Below are 11,312 nucleotides of genomic sequence, written 5' to 3'. Positions count from 1 at the left end.
AGATTTTCATGCCATGGCCCCTTTAAAGTCGCCATGAAACGGAAGTAGCGATTGCCTTATTTTCCCCGTGGTGACGTAAATCTGAGTGAAACGGCTTCTGAAATTAAATAAGGCAGGTGTGGATTTGAATTTGTCCATCGAGATCTGATTGGATCATTTGAAGTTGGGTCGTGTTACTAATTGCTAATCGCCCCGCCCACCTGCCATACCATTTGACCGAAAGTAAAGAGAGATCGTTTTGAGGAGGGAAGGAGATTTGCAAGATTAAAAACAAATTTAAACGTTTTTTTTTTTACAAACTTACAAGTTTTTTTAACAAATTTACAAGTTTTTTTAAACAAATGTACAAGTTTTTTAACAAATTTACAAGTTTTTTTTAACAAATTTACAAGTTTTTTAACAAATTTACAAGTTTTTTAAACAAATTTACAAGTTTTTTTAACAAATTTACAATGAGCGAACAAAAGTACAAGTTTATTAACAAATTTACAATGATTGAACAAATTTACAAGTTTTTTAACAAATTTACAATGAGCGAACAAAAGTACAAGTTTTTTAACAAATTTACAATGATTGAACAAATTTACAAGTTTTTTAACAAATTTACAATGAGTGAACAAATGTACAAGTTTTTTAACAAATTTACAATGAGCGAACAAAGTACAAGATTTTTCGAACTAAGTGTGTTGTGAGATCGTAACAAGGGCGTGGTGATCTTTACCATGGCCTGGAAAGGCAAAAATAAATTACAATGGTAAATTACCTATTTACAAGATTAAAAACAAATTTACACGTTTTTTTAACAAATTTACAAGTTTTTTAACAAATTTACAAGTTTTTTTAACAAATTTACAAGTTTTTTAAACAAATGTACAAGTTTTTTTTAACAAATTTACAAGTTTTTTAACAAATTTACAAGTTTTTTTAACAAATTTACAAGTTTTTTAAAACAAATTTACAAGTTTTTTTAACAAATTTACAATGAGTGAACAGATTTACAAGTTTTTAACAAATTTACAATGAGCGAACAAAAGTACAAGTTTTTTAACAAATTTACAATGAGTGAACAAATTTACAAGTTTTTTAACAAATTTACAATGAGTGAACAAATTTACAATGAGTGAACAAATTTACAAGTTTTTTAACAAATTTACAATGAGCGAACAAAAGAACAAGATTTTTAACAAATTTACAATGAGCGAACAAAATTACAAGTTTTAAAACAAATTTACGTTTTTTACGGAAAGGGTAGGTACAATACGCTGACGTCACACATCTGAGCCTCCGGTGGGAAGAAACCCGGAAGTATCACCGTGAATCTCATGAGAGTTGCGAATGCGATGTTGCTGTACATCCTATTAACGGAAAGAGAGTGAAAATATATAACCTTTCATCCATTCCCGAGTGAGTCAAAAGGATATTGGACCTTATTTTCAGGTAAGTAAAATAGTTTTTGTTAGCTAACGCTAGCTTTCCAAGTTGCACACGTTTTGGATGGCAGTTATCAAAATAATTCACTGACTTTCTCATTATATTACAGACAACAGGAGAGGGGGCTCCAGACTTTTTAATCTCGGACTGCATTGTTCGTTTGCTTTTCGGGGTTACATAGACGGAAACGGGGCAGCGTGACGAGTTTGTTTACACGGTGCTGTAAGCTCCAACCCAAGAGGACACTTCAGAGGAATCAAGGGTGCGTTAACTTGTTTGATGATATGATCTGAATAATTTTTAAAGATTAGGATTTTATACTTCCGGGTTTCTTCCCACCGGAGGCTCGGATGCGTGACATCAGCGTATTGTACCTATCCTTTCCGTAAAAAACGTACATTTGTTTTAAAACTAGTAAATTTGTTCACTCATTGTAAATTTGTTAATAAAACTTGTACATTTATTCACTCAATGTAAATTTGTTAAAAAACTTGTAAATTTGTTCACTCATTGTAAATTTGTTAATAAAACTTGTACATTTATTCACTTATTGTAAATTTGTTAAACAAATTGTAAATTTGTTTAAAAAACTTGTAAATGTGTTCACTCATTGTAAATTTGTTAATAAAACATGTACATTTAATCACTTATTGTAAATTTGTTAAAAAACTTGTAAATTTGTTAAAAAAACTTGTACATTTGTTAAAAAAACTTGTAAATAAGTAATTTACCATTGTATTCACTCATTGTAAATTTGTTAAAAAAAAAAACTTGTAAATTTGTTTAAAAAACTTGTAAATTTGTTAAAAAAACTTGTAAATTTATTCACTCAATGTAAATTTGTTAAAAAACTTGTAAATTTGTTTAAAAAACTTGTAAATTTGTTCACTCATTGTAAATTTGTTAATAAAACATGTACATTTAATCACTTATTGTAAATTTGTTAAAAAACGTGTAAATTTGTTAAAAAAACTTGTACATTTGTTAAAAAACTTGTAAATAAGTAATTTACCATTGTATTCACTCATTGTAAATTTGTTAAAAAAAACTTGTAAATTTTTTTAAAAACTTGTACATTTGTTCACTCATTGTAAATTTGTTAATAAAACTTGTACATTTATTCACTCATTGTAAATTTGTTAAAAAACGTGTACATTTGTTTAAAAAAAACTTGTAATTTACCATTGTAATTTATTTTTCCACCCGAGGCCACCATAGATCTTGAACCTGCTTACATCACAAGTCATTTTTTGGACCTACCATCCAATAGGAAAATTCAACTGCAGTAGCCACCGTTCAACCTGAAGAGGGCAGCACCATATATTGTTGTATTGAAACACTTTATATCCAAATGTCAAAAAAACTTACTAAAATCAATGAACAGCACTAATAAAGCCCCATTCTTACAGATCATTAACTAAAAAAAGTTGGTTTAGGGTTTAGTTACGCTTTAAAGATTATGAGAACACACTATTTTTTTTTAAATAATGAAGCTCATAGACAAGTCATTTGTTAATAATACCACAATATAAAAAAATATATATAGTATTTCATTTCAATTTCATTGCGACTTTAAGAGTTAATTTCTTCCCCATTGGTGTACTGTATTTGGTGTTTCTAGCCTTACACCTCTCTCTCTCTCTCTCTCTCTCTCTCTCTGTCATAAATCAGAATTAATGAGCAGTCTTGGGTCGATCTTACAGACATCAGAGTTAGATCACTAAGAGGAAATCACTTTTTGCAAGAAACACTTGCATGTGAACATATGAATGAATGTGTGTGTGTGTGTGAATGAGAGATTTATAGAAAGGGCTGATGGGTAAACAGGGTCTAACCTCCCTGTGACCCATCCTCCCTGTGCATCTAGAAATACACATGAAACAAAAAAAGGAAACTAACTCACACACATACACATATTTTAACAGTATTCCTATTGTGCTCCTGTGTAGTATTGCATTAGCAAAAAAAGGTGATTGGTTTGAAGGAACACAAATACTGATAAAAAAAATGGTATACTTGTAATGCACCTCCAATTCACTATGGATAAAAGTGTCTGCCAAAATGCGTAAATGTATTGTTGACACACATATTTCATTTCTATAGCATGTTTATCATAAAAGATTTGTTAAATCACACAGACACACATCTATATACAAATGCATATGGTACAGGGAACCACAAACACTGGTGTCTACTACACACTCCCTCACAAAAGAGGAAGACTCCTCTTCCTCACAGATATGATGATTTGCTCTCCCGTGCGGAGCAACAGGATGTTTGTTACACACACACACAAACACACAATACAGACCTTTAGGATCCAGTATATCAACGAGGACATCACATAGACGCAATGGTTTTCAAACAGAATGATACAAACCTGTTGATTTACAGCAAAACATGATGTTGATTTTGGGGCCTTTTTGGACATCCTCACATTACATGTATATTTGCGAGGTAACATTGACAAAATGTGGCCCTCGCAAGTATACACAACCAAACCAGTTATTGTAGTGTCTTTGAACAATGAAAGCAGTGTTAGGAACACCGTGCTCTTCTGGGCTCATCAGCTCAGACAAAAAGCAGATAAACTTTGTGTACTCCTCCAGATTCATACACACACACTTTTTAATAGAAGTCTGCATAATTGAGTGTGCGAGATAGCACACCTTACACCTGTGTGCGCAAACGTGTACGTGTCAGAGAGTGGCAGTACTCCCACCACTGAATACTGTCTCCATGACAACCATGCAAAAGTATGTCCTTACTGACCAGATATTACACGCACATTCACACGCAAGCACACACACATTCTTTCAAATGACTAGAAATGTGAAACATGATTATGATTTAAAGTATCCTTTCAAATGGAATCGAAATGAAAAGGGGAATGTGCAGTACGGTTCCCCGTAGCGAAAAGAAAACTGTCATTATTTTTTTTTACCACACACGCACGCACACACAGGTCGTACAGTTTGCTAAATTATTCCAGCATGTCATTGTTTAGTTTCAAGTGGATAAGAAGGGTACATTTAGATTGATGGAATCTTTTGTGCTTATTTCTCTTTACTGCAAAACTATTCAGTTCTCATTCAAGGAGAAGTATTTCAGCCTGTGCTGTTTTAAACATTAGGTGAAGTCTCATCTAATGGCTGGTGAAATAACTATAGAAACAGTGACTTTTGTAAATCTATTTACATAACTGCATTCTGTGTGAGCAAGATTGTGTGGCAAGAAATGTTGAAGATGTGTACTGTATATATGTAGGTGAAAGGTAGGGAGGATAATGTCTTTCAATCAAAGTCTTTCAATCAAATCTCCTGTATAATCCAAGACAAAATGCTGTTTAAGAAAGTTTGAGGTCCTCGTGGCCCTGTTCCCAATGATCTGAGCGCATACTGCCTTCTAGTGGCCAGGCATAGAATTACTTAACACCTTCTGAGATAAACTTACAGTATCTGCCCTTAAAAGTATTTAGACACTTAAAGGGGACATGTCATGAAAATCTGACTTTTTCCATGATTAAGTGTTATAATTGGGTCCCCAGTGCTTGTATCAACCTAGAAAATGTAAAAAAGGACAACCCAGTAACTTAGTTTTGGGAAACCATTCACCACAAGCATGTGAAAAAATAGGTTATTGAAATTTGGCTCCTCTTGTGATGTCAGAAGGGGATAATACTGCCCCTTAATCTGCACTATCCAACCACGGCACTGCCATTTAGTTCAGATATCAGCTCATTTGCATTTAAAAGGACACATTTTTTAATGCAACAAAGTGGCAATTTTAACATTTTAAAATAAATTATCTATATGTTATTTTAAGCTAAAACTTCACATATATACTCTGGTAAAACCAAAGATTTATTTTATTTTTAAAAAGTCTTGTGAAATGTCCCCTTTAAAAGACAATTCGAAAATAATGTCATTGCATACTTAAAAAAAACAATGATGCCAGACCCGTTCTCAGAAGAAACTTTTTTGTTTTTTGTTTGTTTCAACTACATTTATCCATTTTTTTTATAACTGAAAATCAAAGGAACATTTTGCTATCCTTCTTTATAATAAATTCCATTTGGTTTGATATTTTATCTACTGAAAAATACATTTTATGAATATAATTTATACATGTTAAAATGCTTTTTGGGGTCAATAAAGTATACATATAAGTAAATTTGTCATACATATTAAGTCATATTTGAAACGACTTATTTTATATCAAAAAAGCATTTTCTGCCCAATATCTAGTAAAAATTATGAATATAATTTATACATGTTAAAATGCTTTTTGGGGTCCGTGTAAAGTATACATATAAGTAAATTTGTCATACATAGTAAGTCATATTTGAAATGACTTATTTTAAATCCAAAAATCATTTTCTGTCCAATATATTTACTAAATTAATAATTATGTGTAAACGCGTTTTATAACTTTTACATTTTTTATTTATCCTTGTAATTTGAATATTATTTGCATGTTTATAATTATGTAAACTCCTTTCGTTAATTTATGTAACGTTACTACTTTTTTGTCTCTTACGGCAAAATGTTGGACGCTCCCAGATTTGTTTTAGATAAAAGTGTCAGCTAAATCAATTAATGTAAATGTATGTATATAAATTCATGTTAATATGTTTTAGGGGCATCTTTCCTACACACCACTTCAGTTAATTCTAGCCTTTAAATTTGATGTACACGGCCAACAAGACTATTCTACCTAATATGTGTTTATTTCTATGTACATTGATGCTTTGTGAATGCAAACACATACCTTAAATGACGTTACCGCCCATACAAGCTTGAGAGACCTGTGTGTTACACTCTAAGTTCCTACTCTATAGGTTCCTACTGTCGCGCGCTCATTCTATGGGCTCGTGAGCGCGGAATCTATAGACTGTGACACAGACGGGAAACGCATCTCGCGCTTCCGGGAAGCGGCGGTGCAGAATCATGGCGACTGTCTCTGTGTGTCAGTATAATCCCTGCGGTTTCAGTTTCGAGAACTGTAAGAGGTGAGAAGCGCTGCCAGTTTTTTATCTTTATTAACGGCGATTTATGTGCTCGGGTGTTTTATTGATAATCTGTTACTGTGAGTAAAATAATGGAGAATTTTAACGGGGGTTTAAAGGGTTTCATAACGGCTGGTTGAGTCATGGCCGTGTGAATGACTCAGGAGAATTCACTGAAAGCCTATTAAAGACTCGTTTTATTTAAAAGCTTACTCAAAGACGTATACTACGGTCTTATAACATTAATAAATATGTTTCAATGGTTGTAGATGTTTCTTCTGTCATTGTTATATATTGTTTATTGCTGGACTTGAATGCCCCGCGCTCATATTTCACCGGTCCAGACAGTGACCACAAAACACACATATAAATTTTATTTTCTTAAATTGTAAGATAAATTCTTTTTTAAAGTTTTTTTAATCAAGACTTTTATCTGAGATGTATCCAAGTGTTTTTACTTTATTTTGATTTACAAATGAAAATCAGAACTGAGGCTTGCTTTGCATCGCCTTGTTCGCTTACATTCATATAAATTATGATTTAATTATATAACATTTTTAAAAGAAATGCTTTATTTCTTTTGTATAATCTATATATGTAAAAATGATACAAAATATACATTTTATAAAAAATGTAAAAGAAGTGTCCACTAGTTGACAGGAGAGTTGGATTATCATTATTATAAGCACACTTAAAGGGAAAGTTCACCCAAAAACGAAATCATATTCTCATCATATTCTCATCCTCATGTTGTTCTAAACCTGTATAAATGTATTTTTTCTGATAAACACAAAAGAAGATATTTTAATAATGATTGTAAGCACAAAGCTGATGGTAACCATTGACTTCCATAGTAGGAAAACAAATATTATGTAAGTATTGTGATAAATGATGAATATATATATATATATATTTTTTATTAAGATATTTTAATAAATGATGGTAAGTACACCGTTAACAGTACCCATTGAATTCCATTGTATTTGTTTACCTACTATGAGAGTCAATATGCTGTGTGCTTACCATCATTCATCAAAACATCTTCTTTTGTGTTCATCAGAAAAAAAAAAATAAGTTTAATCAACTTGAAATAAAAATATTTTCAGCTTTCTTGACTTGTGAGGATTTGTTATAAATTATAAAAATAAAATTGAAATAACTTTCAACAATTTTTTAGCAACTCGTCACTACTACTAGTCAAGAAAGTTTAAATGAATTGTAAATATTAAACATAATAATTTAATTGCAAAAAGGAATTTTTACATACTAATTGAGTTGTATGTTGTTTAGTTTTGTAAGATTTACCACATGGCTCAAAACACAATACTTGGTGCAAAATCACATGCCCACCTTTCACTTATATAAATTCACTTATGCAAATGTATATTTCAGTGTTATGTTAAGTGCAAAATTAAATCTGGGCCCTTGTTTCATTAGGAGACCACAAATGGCTTGGTCATTCTCACTTAATGATGTCATACTCGTTTGATAATGATGTGGGTTAAGTTTGTAATCTGAAGAGTTGATATGCCAGTACTGATAGATGGTATTCTCAAATATTGCTATATTACCAAAACTTAATATACAGGCCAGCCCTAAAATATAATAATTAAAGGGCTAGTAGGATTTAAAATATCATCATGACTAATGTTTAAAATCAACACACATTTTGCTGTACATCTTAGGTAGCATCTTTTCGTTGACCTCTATGAAGATATGGTTATGCAGGAGCTTTAAATGTAAAAGGTTCATATATTGGAAAAGTAATATCCTCATATATGTGTGTGTGTGTTATAGAAATGCTCTTTTGGAAGCAGACATCAGTAAGCTTGGATTGAATGTCCCAGCTGCTCGCAAAACTGGCACAACCATCTGTGGTGTTGTTTATAAGGTAAGAAATAAATTTTTTTATGTTTATGTCAATCTTGAAATGATTTCAATCACATATGTGAAATAAACTTTCTCTCTTTTTCTCTCAGGATGGTGTTGTTTTGGGTGCAGACACGCGGGCGACTGAAGGAATGATCGTGGCTGATAAGAATTGCTCTAAGATTCACTACATCTCTCCCAATATCTAGTAAGTACAAAATCACACGTTCATATCGATCTGTATTTACGCAATCCCTAACGCAAAAAATTTGTGTTTATTTTAGTTGTTGTGGAGCCGGTACCGCAGCGGACACAGAGATGACCACACAGATAATTTCTTCTAACCTGGAGCTCCACGCTCTGTCCACCAGCCGTCTCCCTCGAGTCGCCACCGCCAACCGCATGCTTAAACAGATGCTCTTCAGGTAATGTATCTGTTATGCATGCATTATTTTGTTTGTGCATACCTTGTGCAAAGGCTTTCCACTTTTATGCATGAATCTGGGAATATCAGAGAATTTTAATTTCCTTGGAAAGTCAAAGGAATTTTAAGAAGCTTGAAGTCATGGAAATTTAAGTAGTGAAATAAACGTTGCTAGTATACTTCTTAGTAGGTGCAATCTTAGTAAAATGATATTTATAACTTCTTAACCATTAATCCCAGATGACTGAAAGTTATAGAAATGTTATTGGTATCTGTATTTGTGTATATGTAGGTATCAGGGGTATATCGGTGCTGCTTTAGTACTTGGAGGCGTGGACTGCAATGGCCCACATTTATACAGCATCTATCCTCACGGTTCAACAGACAAACTGCCCTACGTCACCATGGGTGAGTTACCCTAAATGTCTTTTTTTGTAGGGATGCACTAGTGGGTCGGCAAACAAAACTAATAAGTGAATAGAGCCGAGACATTTGACAGAATAATGACGTTTCTGATTATCAAGTTTCATTTAATAGTTTTGGTTGCTGAACATTCGATTGCCATACCTGTCAACATTGGGATTTGAAAATAAGGGAAAATTCCTGAACCCTCTTGTCAAAGCCTTTTTTTGATTAGATTACAAAAACTGTAAAGACTCTTAAAGGTTTCATAGGCCATTCCACTTCCTGTCGTTCCACTTCGACTTCCTGTGTGGTGTGGCCAGGTCAAATACTCCCGAATCGAACGTGACCCAATTTTTTCGATTTTTGCCCGACCTGCAAGATTCACTTATTTATTGAATGCATGTAACATTTTATTATCGTCTCATCAGGTTCAGGATCTCTGGCAGCCATGGCAGTCTTTGAGGATCGCTACAGACCCGACATGGAGGTGAACGTCTTTCTCATCATTGCGTTTTTAGAATAATTACTTAATTAAAATAATCACAACAATATGTGAAAATTATTTCATAAACAAAGAAAAAATGTATGAGAATCAAATGTCAAAGCAATAAAATAGACAATTAATCGCCATAATCGTCAGCCAAATGTCATAATCGTGACAGCCCTAGTGGGATGATGAATGCGGTTGTGTTAATCAGGAGGAAGAGGCCAAGAGTCTGGTGCGAGATGCCATAGCGGCCGGTATCTTCAATGATCTGGGCTCAGGCAGCAACATCGATCTGTGTGTGATCACCAAAGGGAAGGTGGATTACCTGAGACCTCATGATGTGGCTAATAAGAAAGGCGTCAGGTAAGTGTTTATGCCTTAAACGTGCTCTTATTTGGATGTTTGCATGGCATGCAGGCTACGCTCGGAGGCATCGATGAAATGATGCATGAAGTAAATTTGCACGGCTATGTGCAGTTATTTTTGTATGACAAAAACTGTTAATAAGATTCAGGAAATGGGGGCAGAGTTTGTAACTTACTGCCATGTATGTGCATGATATTATTTTAAGATTGTGGTCACTGTGAGCTGAATGCAAGGCTGATTCATAATTTCATGTTGCCTGTTTCCTTTTAAGAGAGGATAAAATTGATGGGCACACAGTGTGAGTAATCGTGTGTGTGTGCGTGCGCTCTGCTAACATAATGGCTGTGTTCTCGCAGTGCTCAAAGTGCGTAAAAACATGTGTTGACAACAAGTAGGTTTGAGGATAACCTCCAAAACGTCATGTGAAATCGGAAAAAAAGTTAAAAAAAATAATTGAATGCATATTTAAATAAAGATTTCATTTTGTTTTATCACACTTTGAGCATTGAAGGTGGTTTACAGGTGAATGTTTCTGTGTAAGAGTGAGTCATTTTTCTGTTGAACTAACACCCCTATTGCCCTCCGATGGTTTTTTTTGATGTGGAAATACATGCAGTATTTAGAGTTAGTAGCCTACTGTAGTTTCTCTGCTCGAGTTGGCTTCCTTTCATTGGCTTTACGTTCTGCATCTGTTCTCCTCACAGAACCGGAAGCTACCGGTACAAGCGTGGTACCACCGGGGTTCTGACAAAGACCGTGACTCCAGTGAATCTGGAAGTTGTTGAGGAGAGCATTCAGACCATGGATACCTCCTGAGAAGATCAGTCACCACAGTTTCTTCCCCTTAAGCGTTTTCCTTATGTGGTGATATAGTCATTTTTCATTATTTCCAATAAAAGAAATTGCGTCATAGTTTGTGTCAATGCTTATTTTGTTAATTTCATTGCAAAAAAAAACAAAAAAAACAATGTAGTATCCTTTAATTGTTGCCACGTGGCCAAACTATATTTAAAATACAGTAAGTGATATCTTATCTGTTTTTGTGATCAGATAATATCTGTGACCATGGACCACAAAACCAGTTGTAAGTCACACGAGTATATTTGTAGCAATAGACAACAATATTGTATGAGTCAAAATGATAGATTTTTTGTGTCAAAAATCATTGAATATTAAGTAAAGATCATATTTTTTGCACACTCAGATTCCAGATTTTCAAATATTGTACTATCCTTACAAACCATACATCAATGGAAATGGAAATCTTTCGGATGATGTTTAAATCTCAATTTAAAAAAAAAAGTTAGCCTTATGACCTGGTA

At 33.3% G+C, this 11,312-nt stretch overlaps 1 protein-coding gene across 1 annotated transcript; it reads left to right on the top strand.

Annotated features, from left to right (window-relative positions):
* Window positions 1–6,284: 6,284 nt before the first annotated feature.
* On the top strand, window positions 6,285–10,902 carry psmb7 (proteasome 20S subunit beta 7). The gene is made up of 8 exons (XM_065243931.1): window positions 6,285–6,442; window positions 8,237–8,330; window positions 8,419–8,516; window positions 8,593–8,733; window positions 9,025–9,140; window positions 9,566–9,624; window positions 9,836–9,987; window positions 10,695–10,902. Exons 1-8 carry the CDS (start codon window positions 6,381–6,383, stop codon window positions 10,804–10,806), a joined length of 834 nt encoding a protein of 277 aa, XP_065100003.1. The 5' UTR covers window positions 6,285–6,380; the 3' UTR covers window positions 10,807–10,902.
* Window positions 10,903–11,312: the final 410 nt, after the last annotated feature.

Source organism: Paramisgurnus dabryanus, chromosome 18 (assembly GCF_030506205.2).
Source record: "Paramisgurnus dabryanus chromosome 18, PD_genome_1.1, whole genome shotgun sequence".
Taxonomy (NCBI): domain Eukaryota; kingdom Metazoa; phylum Chordata; class Actinopteri; order Cypriniformes; family Cobitidae; genus Paramisgurnus; species Paramisgurnus dabryanus.
The sequence above is the reverse complement of the archived record's forward strand: the minus strand, read 5'-3'. Positions and strand labels throughout refer to the sequence as shown.